This window comes from Balaenoptera ricei, chromosome 5 (assembly GCF_028023285.1).
Source record: "Balaenoptera ricei isolate mBalRic1 chromosome 5, mBalRic1.hap2, whole genome shotgun sequence".
NCBI classification, from domain to species: domain Eukaryota; kingdom Metazoa; phylum Chordata; class Mammalia; order Artiodactyla; family Balaenopteridae; genus Balaenoptera; species Balaenoptera ricei.
The window spans coordinates 17,976,271-18,000,688 of NC_082643.1; the positions used below are offsets into that span (position 1 = coordinate 17,976,271).

Sequence of the window (24,418 nt, forward strand, 5' to 3'; positions counted from 1 at the left end):
AGCATTTCCTCTAAGATCTGAAACAGGACAATGATGTCCACTTTCACCACTATTATTCAACATAGTTTTGGAAGTCCTAGCCACAGCAATCAGAGAAGAAAAAGAAATAAAAGGAATACAAATTGGAAAAGAAGAAGTAAAACTGTCACTGTTTGCAGATGACATGATACTATACATAGAGAATCCTAAAGATGCCACCAGAAAACTACTAGAACTAATCAATGAATTTGGTAAAGTTGCAGGATACAAAATTAATGCACAGAAATCTCTTGCATTCCTATACACTAATGATTTAAAATCTGAAAGAGAAATTAAGGAAACACTCCCATTTGCCATTGCAACAAAAAGAATAAAATACCTAGGAATAAACCTACCTAGAGAGACAAAAGACCTGTATGCAGAAAACTATAAGACACTGATGAAAGAAATTAAAGATGATACCAACAGATGGAGAGATATACCATGTTTTTGGATTGGAAGAATCAATATTGTGAAAATGACTATACTACCCCAAGCAATCTACAGATTCAATGCAATCCCTATCAAATTACCAAGGGCATTTTTTACAGAACTAGAACAAAAAATCTTAAAATTTGTATGGAGACACAAAAGACCCCGAATAGCCAAAGCAGTCTTGAGGGAAGAAAACGGAGCTGGAGGAATCAGACTTCCTGACTTCAGACCATACTACAAAGCTACAGTAATCAACACAATGTGGTACTGGCACAAAAACAGAAATATAGATCAATGGAACAGGATAGAAAGCTCGGAGATAAACCCATGCACCTATGGTCAACTAATCTATGACAAAGGAGGCAAGGATATACAATGGAGAAAAGACTCTCTTCAATAAGTGGTGCTGGGAAAACTGAACAGCTACATGTAAAAGAATGAAATTAGAACACTCCCTAACACCATAAACAAAAATAAACTCAAAATGGATTAGAGACCTAAATGTAAGACCAGGCACTATAAAACTCTTAGAGGAAAACATAGGCAAAACACTCTTTGACATAAATCTCAGCAAGATCTTTTTTGATCCACCTCCTAGAGTAATGGAAATAAAAACAAAAATAAACAAATGCGACCTAATGAAACTCAAAAGCATTTGCAAAGCAACGGAAACTACAAACAAGACGAAAAGACAACCCGCAGAATGGGAGAAAATATTTGCAAGCAAATCAACAGACAAAGGATTAACCTGCAAAATATATATGCAGCTCAATGTTAAAAACACAAACAACCCAGTCCAAAAATGGGCAGAAGTCCTAAATAGACATTTCTCCATAGAAGACATACAGATGGCCAAGAAGCACATGAAAAGCTGCTCAATATCATTAATTATTAGAGAAATGCAAATCAAAACTACAATGAGGTATCACCTCCCACTGGTTAGAATGGGCATCATCAGAAAGTCTACAAACAGCAAATGCTGGAGAGAGTGTGGAGAAAAGGGAACCCTCTTGCACTGTTGGTGGGAATGTAAATTGATACAGCCACTATGGAGAACAGTATGGAAGATACTTAAAAATCTAAAAATAGAATTACCATATGACCCGGCAATCCCACTACTGGGCATATACCCAGAGAAAACCATAATTCAAAAAGACACATGCACCCCAATGTTCATTGCAGCACTATTTACAATAGCCAGATCATGGATGCAACCTAAATGCCCATCAACAGACAAATGGATAAAGAAGATGTGCTACCTATATACAATGGAATATTACTCAGCCATAAAAAGGAACGAAATTGGTTTATTTGTAGAGACGTGGGTGAACCTAGAGACTGTCATACAGAGTGAAGTAAGGCAGAAAGAGAAAAACAAATATCGTATATTAACTCATATATGTGGAACCTAGAAAAATGGTACAGATGAACAGGTTTGCAGGGCAGAAATTGAGACACAGATGTAGACAACAAACATATGGACACCAAGGGGGGAAAGCAGCGGGGGGGGGCGGGGTTGTGATTAATTGGGAGATTGGGATTGGCATGTATACACTAATATGTATAAAATGTATAACTAATAAGCACATGCTATATAAAAAAATAAATACAATTCAAAAATTAAAAAAAAAAAATTCACAAACCTCTAGCCAGGCAAACTAAGAAACAAGAGAGAGGATACAAATTACTGATATCAGAAATGAAGGAGGGGACATCACTACAGTTCCCATATACATTAAAAGAATAAAGGAATACTATGAACAATTCTATGCCCATAAATTTGATAACCTAGATGAAAAGGACCAATTTCTTAAAAGACTCAATCTCCCAAATTCTCATGAGAAGAAATAGATGATCTGAATAAGCCTATGCCTATTCAAAATATCAAGTCAATAATTCATAACCTTCCAAAACAAAAAGCACCAGACCCAGATGGATTCACTGGTGAATTCTACCACACATTTAAGGGAAAAAATTATACCAATCTCTACAATGTCTTTCAGAAGATATAAGAAGAGGGAATACTTCCTAACTCATTTTATGAGGCCAGCATTACCTTAATACTAAAACCAGACAAACACATTACAAGAAAACCATAAACCAGTATCTCTCATGATTCTAAATTAACACTTTTTATCTTGTTTGAGATTTATAATTGTTATTCTATGAAACAATTGCATTATATTACTCTGTTATTGTATCTTTTTCTAATAGTTCTATAAGCAATATTTTTCCTTGCTGATTAATATTCAGGGGAAGACCGAGAAAATTCTTATGAAATACTCACTGATTTCTCAACTGAGAGTCATTTATCCTTACTCTAAATGATCCATTTTGAAATGTTTATCCTATAATCTTCAAGTTTTTAAGTTTAAATATACTAGAGGAAAAAAATCCAAGGTTTTTGTGCCTACAAGTTCCAAATAATTAAACTGAAACATAGCTACAAAAAATATTTAATGGCATTTAGATTTTTATATTAATAAATATACACTACCTAGAACAATGAAGATAAAAATCTTACTATGTACTAACCAGACTTCACCAAGAATGTTATTCTTAGTTCTCAAAATCATATTTTAAGGAGAGAAAGATTCAAAAACTAATGAAGATCCCTAGATAACGTCAAAGGAAAATAAGTTACCCCGAAGCTAAATACTGAGAATAGTCGAAGATATTTAGAACATTTATCCTTACTAGAAAAGATTTAAAGGGAGATTTAAAAGAAGTCATAGGAAAAGGGAGAATAAATAGACAACAAGCAGGTAAATTTAGGTCAGTTTAAGAAGGAAATTGCAAGAAACAGAGTATTCCACTACTGAAACAAGAAACCTCAGGGGTATTGAGTTCTTTATCACAGGAGGTGTTCAAGCAGAGATAGCGATCAACTTGAAGGAAATTTTAAACACAGTTCCTCAGTTCCTTCCACAAAATTCACTGAGTGACAACTACCTACGAGTAACAGTAGAAGAGTACTCTGTGTGATAATAAGATTCAATGACCTTAAAATCTAGGAAGTAGATGAAATAGTTACTTTTCAACTTACCTTTTTTTCCTCCTGCAATATTATTACTTCATAAAGTCGTGGGAGATTTGAGCAATGATTTTGCTGTTGATCTTTCTTGATGTTAATATTTTCATAATGTAGTGCCTTTTTCCTTTAGAAAATTCAGAAAAAAATTATTCTCAATTTCAAATATATAAATGTCTATATAAGTTAAGAGAATATTTTTACACCAACATTTCCTGCTTAAAAAGTATTCAGTAAGATATCTGGGTGTGTTAGGCCAATATATCCTAAACTCTGTCAGATCTATTCATTTATATTGGTTAGATCTGCGTTTTCCAATTCAGAGCATTAAAATATACCTATTCTAATAATGATTCCAAAAAGAAAACAAAATGTGGGATTTATGTCATGAGTTTAAATAAAAAGCTACCAAAAAAAGTTTCCCGTGTAGTTTATTCACCATAAAAGGTCTTTAAAGTTTCAAATCACTTGGTATTTCAACTATTAACTAAAATAAGGGGAAAATAGTCAATGCTATTTATATCATAAAACAATCAGGAAAAGGGCATAAAGAAAGATCTTTGAAAATGAAAGGGAAGCTTATTTTCATTGAAATTTACACAAGTAAGAATAATAAACCAAGTAAGCAGTGAGTAACATCCCAAGCTCTGGAGTCAGACAGCCTGATATGAATCCTAACATTGCTACCTACTAGCTATGTGACCTTACACAAATCACCCACCCTCTCTAAACTTCAGATCTGATTCTTCATCTGTGATTGGAAATAGTATTAACCAATTCTCAAGGTTGTAATGATTAAAGTGGATAATATGTGAAGTGTTTACTGCCATACAAAACCCATAGTAAGTATACAATAACTGTTAGCTATTATTAAGAATTATATTTAAATAGGTTATTTTTTTCTAATTCTTAAAAAGAATTAGAAAAAAAAAGTCATTAAACACTTCCAGTGAACTATACTGAACATAAGAAGATTAAAAAAAAGATAATATAAAAACATAAAAACAAATGTTTAAGTTACATAATTGCCATTTTTTTTGTTTGTTTAGACATTACTATGATTTAAACATGCATATAACATCTCAGTTCACTGTCAAATGCTGACTTCATTGATTTTTTTGCACAAAATTCATTCAACAAATGAACTTATTTTCAAAACCTCAAATAGTTTTATGGATAAAAAATTTATATTTGGGATATCAAAAGGGTCACATATCATTTAGGTCTGTGTTTTCCCAAAAAGAAACCTATGAGCTCATCTTTCCATTCAAAATACCCAAGTATTTCCATTTTTATACCATATCACATCCACAATAATTATGACTCAATCAATAAACAAAAAGTAGAAAAAAACAAAAAAAGTAGAAAATATCAACTACCAGAAGGAACCAAGACAAGTCCAAATAAAAGATACAGTGAAGTCAGCAAAACCAAAGAGCAAATTATGGAAATGATGAAATATCTGATGCAGTTAGGAATGCAATCTATATGCATACATTCCTACTAGCAAAACTGAAAATACAAACAGAAGAAAAGAAGAAACAAGGGAAATAACAAAGATCAAAGAGAAAGTAACATTTAAAAAAGAGGAGGAGAGGGAATTCCCTGGCGGGTCCAGTGGTTAGGACTCCATGCTTTCACTGGCATGGGTCCGGGTTCAACCCCTGGTGGGGGAACTAAGATCCCGCAAGCCATGCGGTGTGACCAAAAAAATAAAAAATAAAGTCAGGCAGACACTTATTTAAAAAAAAAAAATAGGAGGAGAATGGGACTGGGACAGGGCTGGAGAAGTAAAAAGGACTGTCAGGAAAAAACTATCAAGCAAAATCAGAGCAACAGAATTAGACAGAGTGCTGGTCATGCCTGAGGTGCTTAGACGTGTAGTGGAATGGATGGAAAACAATCATCACAGAACCACGTACCCTAAAAAGGGTTAATTTTGCTTAATGTTAATTAAACCCCAATAAAACTGACAGGCAGGCAGGCAGACAGATAGGAAAGCAAACCAGCCAAACTGGAAGAAGAAAAAGATGAGTAAAATACTAACAAAAGCATTATCTCAAGGGGATGAGTAGAGTTAGAGCATTTGACAGACTTTGTTTTACTTGGATGACAAAGATTAAATTTAGATCCCATTAAGCTGTATATACATGTTAAACTTCTAGTGTAACTACTAAAAAAATTAAAATACATGGCATATCTCCCATATTAGGACAGTGAAAAAATGAAAAGGACAATAGAATAGGGTATAAATTCCCAAAAACAAGGGCCATGTTTTATTCTTTTTATTCTTAGTTACTAAGTTTAGTACTAAGACACCGCAAGAATTCAAACAATGTTTGTTCAATGAATGAATAGTAGTAGGGGAGTTTAAGTAAGAGCCTAAGCTACATCCACTGCTGGTATACAGATGTGTCTGAATCTGTCCAGCAAATTAATTGGATAGGTAATCACTGTGGGACTTCCTGCTAGAAAACTCATCCTATGAGAGAGAAAGGATCAGGCAGATAAACTGGAACCTGTTAAAAATTAAATCATGAAAAGCAGTGATAGATTCTGAGAACAACATGATATCTGTTACTCAGTTTTGCCTTCCATGGACTCATGTCTAAGACCTTAGTGCAAGAGTAGGAGAAAATAAAGACAGAAAGAATTATTTTACAAGAAATGTATTTCCTAGTTAGACTTCATAAATATTACCTTCAACTTAATGTTATGGCTCTGACTTATACTGAGAATGCCTTCTAAATCCATCATGTAGTCAAAAGAATGGACACCAGAGCCAGGAACAAGATGCAGAATCCTGGGTCACCTTCTTTTATATTTTCTCTGATCTTTTCTCTATCTTGTAATTAAAGACAGTATATTTTAGTACTTAGATACATGGGCTGTATAACCGAAAAGGCCTCAGTCAATATCAAGCTCTGCCACTTAATAGCTACATAATATTAAATACATTATTTATTCTCTCTGACCCTTTCATTTTTCACTGCTAAAATAGGCATAACAATAGTTAACTACACAGACACTTGTGAAGATAAATGAATTAATACATGTAAAACAGGTAGCACAGGATCTGGCAGACAGAAAAGCAATAGTTTTCATATAGGTTACTCTAAAATATCATATTTCTTGAAGTTTTTCATACTGATTTTTCCTTTCATAACAGCATAACCTAGTCTAAATTATTAGAATATTTATAGTCAAAAACTACAGTAAAGATATACTATTTTTTTACTTACTGGGTTATATCATACTGTCCAGGACCAGGCCCTGACTTTATAGGTAACTCTAGTCTTCCCAAAGAGTTGCCAAAATGTATCCCCTTGTATTTCAAAGTTACATTGGAAAAATCCTCAAAAAAAAAAAAAAAAAAGTGAAGATGAGAGACAATTTAAATAAATCATGAAACAATGTTTAACTTTACTTAAGTCTAAAGCGAGGGTAGCCTTAGTCAAGGAGTTCCCACTGGTAAATGCTAGACTCTTCCTTGATACATCTCAAGAGTATTACTCTGTGCCCCATCCCACTCCTAAGTCAACCAGGATTCCCAGAAAAGAGCCTCTAGTTTAGCATATCCTCAACCAATATGAACAACTTTGCTCTTGGCAGTACACTCGACAATCTAAAATCTTAAGGGCAATGAAAATTAGCTCCTCATCATTTAAAAAGGGGAGGAAGGGCAGAATTGCATGATTTAGGGAATGGGAAAGCCTAACAAAAATGACTTAATTAAATAGAAATTAATTTTAAGAAATTAAAATTCAAACATCACCAACAGATACTAGATAACTTCTAATTACCTGGTAAGTGCAGAAGATATTCATGTAAAGTTTTCATAGAGTAACAAATATATAACAAAAATTAAACACTACCCCCAAATCATTTCATAGTTAATGTTTGAGGTCAGGATCAGTACTTTAATGCCAAAGAAGTCATTTGTGACAAGAGAAATCAACAATCATCTTCCTTCACAGTCATCCAATAAGCATGACTCACTAAAGAGTTCACTTTAGAGAAGTTAAAACACCTGCTTTCATTAGAAACTAATAAAGGAATAAAGTATAAAACACAAACAGTAGCCTCTCATAGGAATTCTTGTGTTGACCTAATAACATTCTAAATTGAGCAATCATTTAAGAAATTTATAAAATCTTACTTTTTTAACTGATAGTAAAAGGTAACTCTAGTCTATTTCACTTACTTTTAATTCATATTTGTAAAAATATAGCTTCAAAATAGGCATGGATTATTAAACCAATTAACATATACATTGAATAAAATCCCAGTAACATAAACTGATAGTTTAACTGCATAAAACAGTATGTCAGTTGTTCTAGGTGACCATTCCTATTCTTGAATAGTGGAACCAATCTCTCTCAATTACCATTATAAACAATATTAATGAAATAAATAGCAATTAAATGATTAGAAAGCATAATTCCAGTTCAGATTGGTGAATCAAACCCACATCTGCCCCCCTCTCCTACCAGAATCTCAGAAGAAGAGTATAAAATAGATGTAAATTATTAGTACTAGAAACTAAGAGAGGGTATCATTCACATTCCACTTCAAGGAATTTCTGGAAAATATAGCACAGCAGAGACTAGAACCGGAAAAAGACCTCACTGCACGTGAAAAGAACCTCAGCTGAACCCTATTAACATCCCCAGAAGGACAGAAACTAGAGGTAAGGATGGACTCATGGGTAGTGAGTAGGGAGCAATTCTCAAAACTACTAATAACCTTAGAGATTTATTTGCACCAGTGCCATTACATGAAGTGATGAAAGAATGCTAAAACCCACTCCAGTCTTGCCATGGATGGTTGGAAGTAAATTGGAAGCACTGCCACTGTCTCCTAACAAGGACAAACTTCCTAGTTAGAGAGGCACCACTCTAGAAAGCTTTGGGATGGCACAACAAAATCCATAAATAAGCTGGTACAGCACTAAAATTCCCTACTATGTGAAAACATCTTTTACTTCCTAGAACTTAACACTAACAGCTAGCCCTCAAATATTATAAAATACAAACACAATAAAACTAAACTTTCCCTTTTATACCACCTGACCTTAAAGAATTAAACAGGGGCCAACACAATCTCTGACAGAACTTTGACGTTTGCATGAAGTGAAATGGGACCTTTGTTGATTCTTTTATCATAGATGGCAAGCTCAAAGAGAAATTGAATTACAGTTTTTCTAAAGGTTTCTCCTGCTTCAATTTTAGTAAATCTCCTTGTTTGTTCCTTGCTTGGGTAATGGAGGATGTTGGAGCTGAGGGTACAGAAACAGGGAGTTACTAGCTATGTCCAAATCAGATTCAGACATATTTTGGAACGTCTAGTGAATAGAGCAAATCAACCAGAAGGTGAACGCAAAAACTATTCCTATGGGAAGCAGCTAAACATGGTAACCCACACCCAGTTAGAAAATCTTACTGTCAAAAGAGTGGCAATGCTAACTACTGAGTATTTTCTGTTGACTGAATTTGCCTAACAGACAATCCCCCACTGGATTTATGCCTGTATTCTGTAGAGTGCAAAAGGGCTATGATAAAAATCTAAAAGACATTTCATTAAAACACTGGTAAAAATCAGGCTACTTTTAGACCATTCTATGTAATAGAGTATAAAACAAAGAGAGAAGAGCATTATCCCCCCAGCTTCACCTCAGCTCATCGTGCAGCTTTCGCTCTGATGGAGTACATGGGTGGAAATGCCCAGCAGAGAGCACCATCTGGCAAGAGACTGAACCGCCTGGGGGAACAGAAGCTGTCTCAGTGGAAACAGACTTATTCAGAAGCATGCTTGAGACAGCCCTCTAGAAGCCCCTGTGAAGGGGAACTTTGCAGAAGGCTGGAGGTCTACCACATCAACAGGAGGAGACTACATACACATATTTGAGTTACTAACGTAATTGTGACTCTCTGTAGTACCCACAATCCAATAAAGCCTGGGAAAACTTGTTACATAAATAAAAAGCATTAATCCTTATTCCCACCAGGAATATTTCCAGCACTGTTAAGTGGTCTTAATGTGCTTAGCTTATTGATATGCAGATTCCTTCTAATGAACTACAACACAAAGAGCAGAGAGGTATTTCCCCTCTTCACTAATCAGCTTTAACACACTATGAAGCTATAACACTATAAAGCACCAAATCAAAGTAAGACACTGATATTATTATTTTTGTTGTTACTGTTATAAATAGGTTGTCTAGTTGACACGTGATCCCCAAGCCCAGACCTTTGTCAGTCCTAGGAAGAACAGAGCTATGAATAAAAACTGAAAGGGCTATCCTACCAATCTCTCTAATGCATAGGGTATACACTGCTTTAGCACTTCTGAGTGTAACACAAAAGGAAATAAGGCAGTCAGATCATCCAAAGGCTTTGGGTCTGGGGGTGCAGAGACAAACACCATAACTAGCAGAACAGCACAGAAAAACAGCACAGACTGACATGTCCAGCTGAGCAGCAGATGGTAGTAGAGGAGTCCTGGAAGAAACCATGGCATCCACTAGAGTAGATGAAAAGCAGCCCATTCCTTTGGGTCAATGGCAACTCTGAAGATTGCTGCACCCCACAGAGCTTCAGGAAAGGAAAGAATGATCAGCCATGCAACATTGTTTTGCTAAGATAAGTGTTCTAGACCATCTTTCAAATGAAATTACTTAATAGAGGCATGGATTTTAAAAGTACATACACAGTTTTGATGGCAGAAAGAGAAAATTTTTTCACTCGTACTTTATTTTTACTTAGAAATGAAACAAAGTTTCATAATTGTGAAGATTTTAGGCACAGTAAGTAGTGAAATAAATGTAGAACCCTCTTCTTATATAATAAATATAGCCATGTTAGATATGCCAGATATTTTCTATATTTCAGGCAGGAGCATATCTAATATATTGATTTACTATAGCCTATAGATTTGTAAAAATAAAATCAGTATTTGAAAACAGAGCATTTTGACAAATCATCTTTAACATTATATTTTTATACCCTAAAAAGTATAAGTTACAGTTTTATAGTAATTCTTCTATACAGCATTTCAGGAGAAATTATGTCCAAGTAGAATTATGTCTAAGAAGCTTTCCTGAGGTTAATTATTGTGATTTGGCAGGTCAACTGTTTAACAATTCTTAAGGTAATCCAGCAGAAGGAAAGACTACGCACACACACCATTCAAAACACCAGCAAAATCCTTTTCCTGTGTATACGCTGAAATTCATTTCATTTAAACCATGTGAACTACTTAACTCACTAACCTCTACAGTTCTCAGGTAAATGTTCAATTGGAAATTTAATTTAAAAGACTTTTAAAAATACAGATAGAAAATAAAGAACAAATTGATGTACTCAACTCTAAATCACACTCTCCTTATGTCAAGAAATGTTGACAACAGATGTAGAGAACAAACGTATGGACACCAAGGGGGGAAAGCGGGGTCAGCTGGGGTGGTGGTGGTGGGATGAACTGGGAGATTGGGATTGACATATATACACCAATATGTATAAAACAGATAACTAATAAGAACCTGCTGTGTAAAATTCAAAAAATGAAAATAAATCAAAAGGATGTGATATTAAAAACAAACAAACAAGAAGTGTTGACAATACCATCTTCAAGGTCATCGTCAGCTTGGAAAATCATTAGCAAATAAAATATGACTTAATTGAAGCAAACTCAGCACGGAGGTGCATTATTTTAAGTGAATGATGTAATATAACTTGAAGAATTGCTAAATGCCACTTTCACTGACAATGAAATCAATGAAGAAGGGACTATGCAACTTTCTTCTCATGTCTTTTCCATAATTAAGTGTGGAAATAGAATTTGTGAAGAATTAAAAGTCCCAAAGTGCGGCAGTTCAAAACACTAATGGACTGCACTCCAGTGTGGCAGCACACAGGTAGTTCCCAGCATGTTATCATTAGCAAATATGGCAGTGTCATAATTCCAACCGCAAACTCTGCTTGTGAAATCCACCTCTGAAAAGCAGACTTCTAATGGTTACCTGGGCTCTTCTTTTGAAAAAGAGAGAGAGACAAGCTAAATTTTCTAATTCAAAATGTTATACAAAATAATTTATATAGAGAATTTCTCTTTACAGATTAAATATAGCTAAAAATTACCATTTGTTGGCTAGTCTTATACAACTTGTAATTTCAGAGTTGCTTCTATATTTAAGCTATATAACATAACTTCAGCAGATGTTATTTCAACAGTTCAGGGAATAATCACAATAATTACCTATCTGTTGGATTATTTTCTCAATTTTCTATTAATGTTCACATCTGGAAACTGAGCCCACATATAGTATTATCTCAAAAAGCAGCTAAAGAGATACATAGAATTATCAGAAATTTGGATAATACTTGAATTAACATTACTACAGTATCAATTTTGTAATAGTCCGTGAGGCACCTGTGTTTTTTTTTCCCCTGCAGGAAAAAACAACAAAATTAAGCCTTCAGCTACTGACCTTTGCAACCCCACTTCTAGTTTTTCTCTCAAATTCAAGATGGAGATTTCAGAAAATATCACAATTCAATTCAAATTAAGCTTTGTTGAATCTTCTTGAATATTAACAACTGTCTTTAATTTATATGTAAATCTATGTTTTTACAAACATGTTTTCTTAAATTTGATCTAGATTTTTATTCTAATGAATACAAGTTGGATCGAATCAGTAATTACTAAAATAGGTCATCAAATTGGACCTATTAAAATTGTAGAATAAATTTTCTTATTGTTATTTCTCTCTTCTATGAATAGTAATGTAGCCAAAAAGAAATCAAATTTTATATGTTAAAGTAATGTTTATTCATATATGAAAAATGTTTTGCACATCTAGGGAAGCTTGGAGGCATTATTCTAGCCTTTTAATGGATGATACATTATTCTGAAACAAAGAAATAGCATATACAAAAAATATAATTTTAAAGCAAGAATAACATTTTGAGATTTAAGTTAAGAGTAACAGAGAACTGTTTAAGCTGAGACCAAGGATCAATGACTACTGTGAAAAAGAAATACTACTTCCAGTATATTAAACCAAAGTTTTTCCAGGATATTTTAGATAAGAAAACTTAGCACAAAGAGCTTAAGTGACTTGGCCAAAGACAAATAACTAGTAAGTAGCGAAGCCAAGAAATAAACACAAGCAGTCCCGTTCCATTACACTACCTTTCATAATTGTCCTTTACCTTGGACAGAATATACTGATATTAGACCATAGGACTTCCATTAATTTCAATGTAATTTTTACAGAGTTATCTCCATTGTTCTTCTGAGCATATCTTACTCAAATATCTAAGATACTGGCACTGTCTGTGGATGAAAATAATTATTTTTATATTATTAACAGGATGATAGGATAGTCAAGGCCTGGAAAACCAGGCATGGCATAGAGAGGGAGAGCAAAATACTCCTGGGATAAAATACCCTATAGCCAGAAAGAAATGGAAATTCTAAGGGTGTGAACAGGAGACATATCTATAACTTACAATATCTTTACTCTCCATTTTATCAGAGGTAAGTTGGTTATTCATAAGTTTTATAGTATGGAGCAGTCTATCAGGTCTTCAAATACCTGTATTTGAAGATAAAATGTATCATCTCTAGTGTGTTCTATAATCAATAGAAATTTAAAAAGAGGAGTTACAAACTAAAAGTAAAATACCAGCTTGTCTATTTACCTTTACCTTCGTACTTTAATTCTTTAAACAGAATGTGAGTTATTGTCTAATGAACTTTCATTTCATCCTGAGGAACTCTAGAATTTATTTTAGAGGGTGTACTACAGACAAAATCTATCAGTTTCTGTTTATCTGGGAATGTCTTAATTTTGTCTTCATTTTCAAAGAATAGTTTTGCTGATTATAGAATTCTCAATTAGCAATCTTTTTTATTTCAGTACTTTGAATATATCACCTCACTGCCTTCCAGCCTCCATGGTTTCTGATAAGTCATCTGTTAATCTTCTTGGGGATTTCTTGTCACTTTTCTTGCTGCTTTCAAGATTTCTCAATGTCTTTGGCGTTCAACAGTTTGACTGTGATATATCTAGGTGTGCATCTCTCTGAATTTATCCTACTTGCAATTCAATGAGGTTCTGGTATGTGTAGATTGTTTTTCATCAAATTTGGGATGTTTTCAAGTTATTATTTCTTCAACTATTCTCTCTGCCCCCTTTTTCTTCTCTCCTTCTTTGACCCCCATTATGCATACATTGGTATGCTTGATGGTGTCCCCCAAGTCTCGGATGTTATGTTTATTTTTCTTCATACTTTTTTCTTTCTGTTCATCAGGTTGCATATCAATTGACTCGTCCTCAAGTTTGCTAATTCTTTCTTTTGCCAGTTCAAATCCACTAGTGAATCCCTCTAGCGAATTTTTCATTTCCATGATTGTACTTCTCAACTCCAGAATTTCTACATGGCTGTTTTTTATGATTTCTATCTTTATTGATACTGTCTGTTTGGTGAGACATTGTTTTTATATTTCCCTTTAATTATTTAGACATACCTTCCTTTCTTTACTTGAATATATTTAAAATAGTTGATCTAAAGACTTTGTCTAATAAGTCCAACATCCTGGCTTCCTCAAGAACAGTTTCTAATGATTGCTTCTTTTCCTAGGTATGGGCCATATTTTTGTTGTTGTTGTTGTTTTTGCATGTCTCATAATTTTTTGTTGAAAACTAGACATCTTAGATAATATAATGTGGCAACTCTGAAAATCAGAATCTCCCTCCTGCCCCAAAGGTTTATTGTGGGTTTTTTTGTTTAGTGATTTCTGGACTAATTCTCTAAATTCTGTATTCTCTGTCATGTGTGTCCACTAAAGTCTCGGTCTGGCTAGCTGACTGGTCAGGTAATCGTTGGACAGACGTTTTCTTAATGCTTTGAATGAGCAGGTCTCCAACCTTTGCAGAGGTGCACTGTGCATGTGTTGAGACACACCTTCAACACTCAAGTAGGCAGTTTACAAGTCTGTCTTAGCTTTCACTTCCCAAAGGTCACATAGAGGTAAGAGCTTTGTACCTTCTCAAGTCTGGTTTTTGAAGTGACGGGTTAGCAATTCTGAAACGACGTTCAGTGTTTTACAAGATTAAGCAAATAAGTAAATATACTGAGGAAAGTGGGAACCAGGTTTCTCACTGTGGGAGAAGGGAGATCAAACACAGAAAAGGAAATACAAGAATAAACATGTGCACTGAACTGGAATTAGAGATATCAATATAAGCTCAAAGTTTTTAATAGACAGATAAGAAAAGGTATAGATTTCTAACTTTGTCCATTGAGATGGCCTAGAAGGAATGATACCCCAAATGTACCTAGTGTACTGATCTTGTTTTGAAATATCATTCTCCACTAAATGAAGGTAGAGCTCCTTGAGGAAATGACTGATTCCAACAGCTGTGGCAGCAGAAAAAATAAGATGAACCTGCAACATTTTATTGTGCCATAAAATAAAGAAATGCTCAAAGAATGATGGAGATATGTAAAAAAGACACAACAAGCAGATTGAAAGGGCTCCCAAGGGTCAAATATTAAATAATTTTAACCTCAAAATAAATAGTGAGAGTAGTAAATTACAACCTAGTCAGTAAAACAGGAATTCATGAACCCATACTGATATAAATACATAAATGGAAAAGAATATAAAGCTGTTCTTTATAGTAAGTAAAGTGCCAACAAAAAAAATGTTACAGAAAATATGACATTAGAAAACCACCACTTGATAAACATCACAGTAAAATTGATTCAGGCATCATCAATGGATGTTAAACTAATAGGTGAGAGTTTGATAAGGAATAGGATATCTACTGATTCTTAAAGTAACCTCTCCAAAATATTTATAAATTTTTAAAAATAGTAACTTTACAGTAGATAAAACCGAAAGACACCCCCTCAAGTTAACACCATCAACTACGGGATAAGTAAACATCCTGCGCCTTTTTATGTAATACATTGAGAAAGATGCTTCACTTCTGTAGCATTCCTGCTAAAATATATAAACTTATCCTAATCATGATAAAATATACACGAATCCAAAACTGAGACATAGTCTACAAAATAAACAGCCTGTACTCTTCAAAAAGTCAAGGTTACAGAAGACAAAGAAAGACTGAAGAACTGTTCCCAATGAAAGGACTCTAAAGAGACACGACAACTAAATGCAACTTGTAATACCAGATGGGACTCTTGACCAAAACTCATTTTTAAAAGAATATCATTGAGATAATTAGCAATATTTTTTAAATATCTACAGATTAGATAATAGGATTATATGAATGAAATTTTTCTGATTTTGATAATTACATTGTGGTTATAAAAGAGAATTCTTGTTCTTAGAAATTTTACATTAAAAGTATTTAGGAGTAAAGGGGCATCATGTCTTAAATGTACTCTGAAATTGCTTAATTAAAATAAGAATATAAATATAGAGGGGAAATGATAAAGCAAATGTGATAGTGTTAACTGCAGGATCTAAGTGAAAGGTATATGGGAATTATTTGTATTATTCTTGTAACTTTTCTATCAATCTGAAATTATTTCAAAATTTAAAATTACTTTTTTAAAAAAGAAACTCACTAATTGGAAACAATGAATGGATTAGATCTAATATACTGATACAGGTAAATCTAGAAAATATAACATTAAGTGAAAGAGCAAGCAACCTGCATGCCAGATGATAACATTTACTTAAATGTTTTAAATCATACAATACATATTGTTATTTATATGTAGTAAAGATTTACTGTTTACTTTGGCAAAGGGAAAAGAATGGAGGGAGGGAAATTGGGTAGGGTAATAATTGTAATAATATATTTATTTTAAAATATAGCTAATTTGAGTATAATAAAATTTTAATATGTGTTATATGAGATGGTGGGTACATGGTTATCTGTTTTTATGTTTGTTCAAGTATATGTGCAATTATATAAATTATAATAAAAATATTTTAGGAATAAAAACTTAACAATTCAAAGTATCTAAGACTCCAAAATACCTCAGTATACCTATTGCCAAAAACCAAATGGTTTCATAAGGTGCTTAAGCCTAAGCCCAAAGATGGAGACATGTTCAAACAATAGAGAGTATTGGGAGTAAAAGTCAAGCCAAATCCTGAAAATACCTTTTCTTTGACCAAGATGTCTCTTCAGCCTCTCCTTAAGTCTACCCTAAATTTTTGCCATTTTCCTCACTAGGATTACTTCTTCCAGATCTCATAAAAGTATAAAAATATAACAGGTTCAAAGCACTATGTACTTCAGTCTTGTAACTAAGTAAAACCAGACATATCTATATTCATGGATAAATCATACATTTCAACTGGCTGAATGAAATTTTTGCTCAACTCTGGCCAGGTTTGAAATTTAAAACCTGGATGAGATGGATCTGCCATATTATGTTTGATATTTTAATCAGAGAGAAGCTCCTTATCTTTTTTTAACAATCATTTATGAAACAAATAATGCTTATAGTATCAGATTCAAATTCTTCTATAAATGAAAGGCCTTTTTTCCCCTTTCAAATTAAAGAAAAGAATATCTATGTATTGCATATGCTTATACACTGTAGCAGAGACTTTAAGTAAGTTAAACTATTTCCTCTTTTTCCTGGATACAGTTAGACTGTATTTCCCAGGCTCCTTGGCAGTTAAGTGTGTCCATGTGCCTGAAATTTAACTCCCAGGCCTAGCCTACAAAAAACCCCCACTACCAGTTCTCTGTCGTCTTTCCCCTTCTGCCAGCTGGATACAGATGACACCAAGGCCTTTGGAGATGACAGTAACATGACTGGAATAAGCCTGTGTCCCTGAATCTCTACATGGAGGAACATCTCTTGTCAACAAGAAATGTCCATATGAATGAGGAAAAAAAGAATTTCTGTTGCATTAAGCCACTGAGATTTGGGGGTCTATTTGTTACTGCAGTTAGTATTACATTAACTAGAACATGCATAATCATAAACAGTCTTCCAACTGTCAATGTGAAATGTATCATACTTACAAATTGAGGTTTATAGTATGCTGGACCTAGTGTACTGTCAAAAGCAGGTGGAAAATGTTTTGTGATGCTGCCATCCTCATTAATATGATAACCATATGACCGTCCACAAGAAGGAATTGAAGGAACATCAACACTTCTGGAAACTGTAAGTGCCCTTGACATTTTCTGTAAAAAAAAAAAAAAGAAAAAAATTATATTATTTACTCAAAGACAAGAAAAGGAATGAATAAACAAATATTAAAATTTGCTAAAAGACAACTATTAAATATTGACTTTATGAGTTTTATAATATAAACCAAAAATGTTTGTCTGTAAAAGTAATTTATAAGAGTGAATTCAAGTCTTACCTCATAATATAAACAAAGATTTAACCAAACTACTATTAAATAGTAACATAAACCATAATATAAACTAAACTACTGTTAAAGCCACTTGTAGAGATAAGGAATCTCTCATCTGGCTCAGTTATTTATCTTGCTTAGTAAAGCAAGCATTAGTGATTCCAAAAACAGGCATTCCTACAGTCACATCAACAATCAGCAGTTACTTGTGGTTACTTGTGCTATGCTATCATAGTATCTGCCAGGTAAAAACAAACTTTATATTTTCTGTAACACTTTCTGGCTTCATTCCTTTCCAGCTCCTGACTTATCTTCATCTTACCGGTGCCCTGTATAAATATCCTAATTTTGCAGACCATGTAGCAAGGAAAATGTCTGATATGATGCTAAATGGAAATTTAAAATATGAAATATAAAATTGAATTTATTACTATAGCTATGTAAGTTATGTAAAATTATATGTAAGTGTATAAATTCATATACATATACGATTTGATACTGAAAAGAGCTACGCAAAAATTAACAGAATTATCAACGTTAGAGTCAGAAGTTTTAAGGTGCTTATCCTTTTTTTAAAATTTCCTTTAATGGAAAACATTTTATAATTTAAGTAAAAACAGAAAGGAGTAACATATATTAGAAATACCAGTATAAAATATATCAAATAAAATACTGGCATTTAAATGATTCAGTAATCTGAAAAATTACTTATTAAGAATTTATTTATAATAGATATATTTAAAATAGATAACCAACAAGGAAAAAAATGAAGGGAAGTTCATATATTCATTAAAAAATAAAAATAAATAGAGTCTGCAACTTCTATCAAAAAAAAAGAATACACTGATCCTCTGTAGGTTTTAAATAAATAAATAAATGCTAGAGTTGACTGCACACATGCCCAATATATAATTGTGTCATAAACATACTGTCACTGGCAGAATTTTACTTTTTTTTATCATTAGAGACAACTATTAAGTAGTTTCAGTGATACTTATGAGAGTGGTTACCAAATTTAAACAGGAAAGTATTGAATGGCCTCCCCTCCATTCACTACTTTCAAAAATTATTTGTATGATGTCAAGACTTTCCAAAATGTAGCCCCAACCTTAGTGAATGCTTCTTCAAGATCCAGTTTGTGATATCCCTAATTCCCTCCAAAAACTATCTACTTTGGGCTACTAGTAAAAAATTTTATTAAACGTTTATTAAAATAGCATTTCATCAACTCTTTTGTGCTGAATTCCACTCATTACTTCCCTGTTAAAGTTATAGATCCCAGGGAGCAGTGATTTGTCCTAAGTATTATCAGCGCCTAGCATTATGTCTGGTTCACATAGTTACTCAAAAAATGTCTGATAAACACTTTCATGAGTAAATGAACATTTACTTTGTCCACACACATGAAAGAGCTGATATTTAAGTATACTTATAAACCTTAACCTTATTGTCATTACACTGACATTATTCAACTGAGTACTTAGCCCTAAAATATATCCTCCTAAACAAACAAAGAACTGATTAAAATTTAATTAATATGAGCTATGTGAAGGTGTTATGGAAAGAGGAGAGGGAACTACGCTAAATAAACTATGACCAAAATCTGCTAGATTATATTAATTATTTCAAAGGGGTAGGCTTTTGGTGTAAAGATTATTCTTTATATAACATCAATGTACCTTTCCAAACATATCACTTGCTAATCTCCTACACAAATTCTTCACTCCAGTCAAAATAATCTTCTCACTGTCCTCCATAAGATCCCACTTCTCTGTCTGCACTCATGTAGTCCTCCATGCCTAGAATGCATATTCCAACCCTATTCTTCAAGGCCAACCTCCTCTATAAATCCTCTACAAATTAGATTCTCTCATAACATTGGGTTGGCCGAAAAGTTCGTTCAGGTTTTTCCATAAGCTGTTACGAAATACATCTTCTTCCTTTAAATTCCTATGGCATTTAATCACATGATCATTCACTTAGCACCTGTCACATTTAATCTTGCATTAGTAATGATCTATATATCTCTTTCATCTAAATTTTGAGCTTATTTATTTCAGGAGTCATGTTTCAAATTTCACTGTATTATTAACTGTACTGACACAGGAGTTTCCTCTATATAGAGAGGTAAACCACTCAGGCAGTTTTTTAAATCTCCCTTACTTTCTGTTCACCACAGACATTAGAAGAGATTATATTATAGATTTATCAAAAGCAGAAGTGAAGTCAAATATTAACATGGTTAAAAACTAAAGTTTATAAACATCAAATATTCATTTAATTATAAACTACAATATGGATACTAATAAACCTACTAATTTTTATGGTAAGTTTTTTAAATGTACTAATCACATAAAACAGTAAACCATTTCTACTTTATTTTAAATTAAAAAAAAAAAGGCCTTAGAAGCATAATTCAAAATAGCACGTACTGACTGAAGACGCTCTTTAGCCTCTAGTATTTTTCTGTTCATAGCTAATGCTCCAGGATAAGACTGATCATAGCTTGCTGGCCCTGGACCATCTGAAACAAACTTCTTAAAACGTTTCTCCCGGTTTTGTAGACTTTGGCCTCCTTTTATATTATACTAAATTGGAGAGGAAAAATGAAATAATTAAAAGAAACACTTTAAAATTAATACCTATTTGATAAATATTACATATTAATATGAATATTAATAGTTTTAAAACTCAGCCTGAGAAAGTTAAGGCTCTTGACTGAAGACAACTGTCTAATGAGAGAGGGTAATAAGAAAGGATGACAATTAGAGCTCTCAGTTTTAATGCTGAACTCAGACTAAAATTTACTGTAGTTTGAACACTCTAAGAGAATGCAACACTCAGTTTTAAAACAGGAATCAAAGGCAAAGGAATCTCCAAAGCTGTGGAGCAAGAATAAAGAGTGTATGCTTATGTTTACAGGCCCCTGGAGAATTTATACCTCAGAAATGAGCTAAAAATGCTCATATTGGAGGGGAAAAGCAAACCTTCCAAGCTTGTTTAGGATTAATTATTTTCATGAATAACATTTTGGTCATTTCCAGGGATGTTTACGCAGTTTTATTGGCAACAGCTTGGTTTTATACTCAGATTAGTTTTAAACATTGTTTATTGCAGAGAAGAGTCCTGGGAGGAATTGTCCATGGCTCTCCATGTCACATATCTTGATGCTCTAGAATCAGAAATTTATCACCTGGCTAATAGCCAGTTAATTCAAATAAAATTCCATCTTACTAGTCTCACTAAACAGTCACAGTTCAGTCATTTCAAAGATGATTCATATTAACATTGGGTTGGCCAAAAAGTTCATTCGGGTTTTTGTACACTGTTATGGAAAAACCCAAACTTTTTGGCCAACCCAACAGTTGTTGGCATTTGACTGATCAGATACGGTTTTTTTGTTATTGATTTACCAACAGACCTTTTCACATGACGTGTACATGTCAGTTGTTCACATTCACTATTAACTGAGCCTATCTTTAGTTTGCATCTTATTCAGCTTTATTCAGCTTTTAAGAAATACACAAAAGAGGTCTTCTTTTTTAAAAAATGAGTCAAATTAGATAGTCAATTCGCTACTTGATTACTGTTTTAATAAGATCACAATTCCTATGTTTAAAGAGTTTGGATCTATAATAGTAGACTAATGATTTTGTAAAAAAATTAACAAGTTAGATTAAATAATAAAATCGTGAAAAGAGATCTCCAATTTTCATTCTTTGCAAGCCATTACTATAGTCTCTACGATCTGACATTTCAAACTGCAATTTGAATTTATATTGAATACTTCAGAGGATAGTAAAAATCAATCTGATTTTTTTTAACTGTGTACAAATTAACCAGGATTTTTTTCAGATTATTCATAATTACGAATTCTACTAATATTACAAATGGTTACAAAAGAAACTTTCATATGTCAGATAAATGACCCAAAATTATATTACTAAGTAATTATACATTTTATATAAAAACCTGTGAGACAATGGTCTTAGTACTTCTTGAGAACTGTGCTTTGTCTATATGCAATGGCTATTTGATGAATTTTTATATTGTCAGCAATCTCTCAGCTCTACAAGAAGCAGTCTCATCTGAAGGGTGAGGCCATGCACTGTATCACATATGACAGACTATCATTCAGCTCTAATGAGGTATATCTTTCCAATCAAAAATCAAACCTAATCTGGACATCTATTCCTAGGCCTAGCTAATGAGAAATAAGAAATAAACTATTTATCTGGACCCAGGGAAGACATCCCCACATCTAGAACCATTCTCATGTAACAAGGAACAAAACGGTATCTGCCATGCAGAAACAGGTCTGAAACTAGAAGACAACCAGAAAACATGTGACATTTATACTGAACTTCTGGAGTGGGGATCATCCTAGGAAACAGGATATGAACAAAACAAATTACGTGACTTAATAAGTTAATTATCAAAGGATCAGAAGCTTGCACTTTGTAAATCTGATTCTTCTGCTTCTTTTATTATCTTAATTTCCTTTACGTTCTTTTCTACTAAGCAAATTTCCTTTATGTTCCTTTCTATTTTTCTTTTCCTTTTGAAAAAAATTAACATGCTTCAGATATGCTAAAGGAAACAAAGGAAATTTTTTTGCCTATAACTGGGCAAGAGCTATAAAGGCAAAACTTATACTCCCAACCCCAACTTTAGAATAATGGCCACAACCATAGCCAAAGTGAAACAGCCATAAGAGGAAGAGAGAAATACGGGAAAAGAATTTCAACTCCCAAATATTCTGCTTTTATAAAAGCTTCAAGTATTCTGTATTTAGCAGTGGAGGTGGGCCCTCACAAATACAACCCACATTTTTGGTTTTTTAAATTTCATTTAAAGTCTCCAAATAATATTTACTAACTAACCTCTGATAGAAAGCAACATGTCAACCTATGCTTCCAAAAGAAAAGTATAAAGATAAGTTGTTAAATACATGAATTAATTTCCAGTAAGATTATCCCTTTAATTATTATCTAATATAGTCATTATTTACAGAATATGTAACCTATGTCACATTACAAACATGTTTCCTAATTCAGCTATTTAAAATGAAATGCCCTTTATTTTTCAAATAGTATGATAAATTCACACTTCTTGAACTTCTAAAAGTTCTGCAAGAATTTAGCCTAAAACTACAAAAAAATCAACAGCAACTATGTAAATAAGTAATAAGTCATTTTTTTAAACAAAGGAAATCAATCTTCTCCTGGCATTTGTTTATAATTTTAAGAAGAAAAGTAGAGAATACCAGAACTCTTTTTCTTAGATCATCTATTACACAAAAAAGCACACTTCCTAATTTCTTATTCTTGAAATCCAAGAAATGTACCCAATTTGGAATAAAATAAAATTTGATCTAAATTGCACTTTATATTATTTTACAGGTAGAACTGACTAAAATCAGTATTAATATAAAATAACACTCCAACATCCTGATACCTGTCACATTTAACAAGTTTGACATCTACCTATTATGCATTTTATTACATTTCCCTCTTGGAATACCGGAGTTACAGATCAGGCTTAATGAGGGAAATACTGGTAGAACTAGCGAGCCCATATACCCATAATATGCTGGTCTGGTCTGTGAGCCATGGAGTGTAGGCAGGAGTGACACTTCTAATGATTAAGTCTAATGTCCCACTATTTCCTGTTTTGCTTTTTGTGCTTTAGGCTCTAGTTTTCTGGAAGTTTTAAGATGTCAGGGAGAAGCAAGACATGTTCCCCTGAATTGGAAGTTGAAACCACCAACCGGCCATTCCAGGTCCTTTATGCTACCAAGCAGAAAACGAAATAAGGTTTGTGTTCTGGCTGGGGTGATTAACCCTGACCCGGACAGAAAAACAGGACTAATGAGAGCCAAGAGGAGTGTGGTGGGATGGAACATAGGGACACCCTGCAGAGCCTCCTAACTAAGCCAGTGAAAATGCTAAGAGCAAGTTTATTTAAAGGTTAAAAAGCAAGCCTAGGAACCAAGAGCTCAGACGCCTTAGATCTGAAGAGTCTGGTGATCCCACTAAGCTTAGAACTCTACTGGATACAGTTCTTGTTGAAGACATGGGGAACATGGAATGAGTAATGGAAAAATCTTAAGCTACCCGTAGCCTCGTGATCAGTTACAGAAACAGAACACGTCCCCACCTGTATTTCCTTGCTTCGTAAATCACTTTCTTTCATTTTCCCTCTTTTTTTTTCCCTATTATAAAATGGCAACACTAATAATGGTTAAAATTTATTGAGTGCCAACTATAATAAGGCACTATTCTAAATGCTTATTAATATATTTAATCCTTAGAAAAAGCCTACCAAGTTATTACCCCTACTTAATAGATGAGGAAACTAAGACCCAAAGAGATTAAGTGGTTAAGATTAAAACTCACAGCTAGTAAGTAGCAGAGATGGATTTTGAATCTAGGTAGTCTAGCTCCAGAGCCCACAATCCTAACCAGTTCTTTATAATAGCTCATGTTGTATTTACCATCGAATCTATAAGTTGCAGAATAATGAAACAGGAATGTTCAAGAACAAGAAATAGCCTAAATCTAGAGA

General features: G+C 33.3%; 1 protein-coding gene across 5 annotated transcripts in view; it reads right to left on the minus strand.

The window, feature by feature from the left end:
• The window catches only part of STPG2 (sperm tail PG-rich repeat containing 2), a 617,593-nt gene that overhangs the window by 576,436 nt on the left and 16,739 nt on the right, over positions 1 to 24,418 (minus strand). For 3 of the 5 annotated variants that reach the window (XM_059923910.1, XM_059923908.1, XM_059923911.1), the window contains exons 2-5: positions 20,284 to 20,439; positions 17,511 to 17,675; positions 6,727 to 6,839; positions 3,500 to 3,611 (exon numbers count right to left, since the gene is read on the minus strand). In XM_059923910.1, the coding sequence (XP_059779893.1) occupies positions 3,500 to 3,611; positions 6,727 to 6,839; positions 17,511 to 17,675; positions 20,284 to 20,325 (432 nt within the window). In that variant the 5' untranslated portion in view covers positions 20,326 to 20,439. The remainder of the gene's footprint in view (positions 1 to 3,499; positions 3,612 to 6,726; positions 6,840 to 17,510; positions 17,676 to 20,283; positions 20,440 to 24,418) is intronic. The other 2 variants (XM_059923912.1, XM_059923909.1) reach the window with 1 other exon arrangement.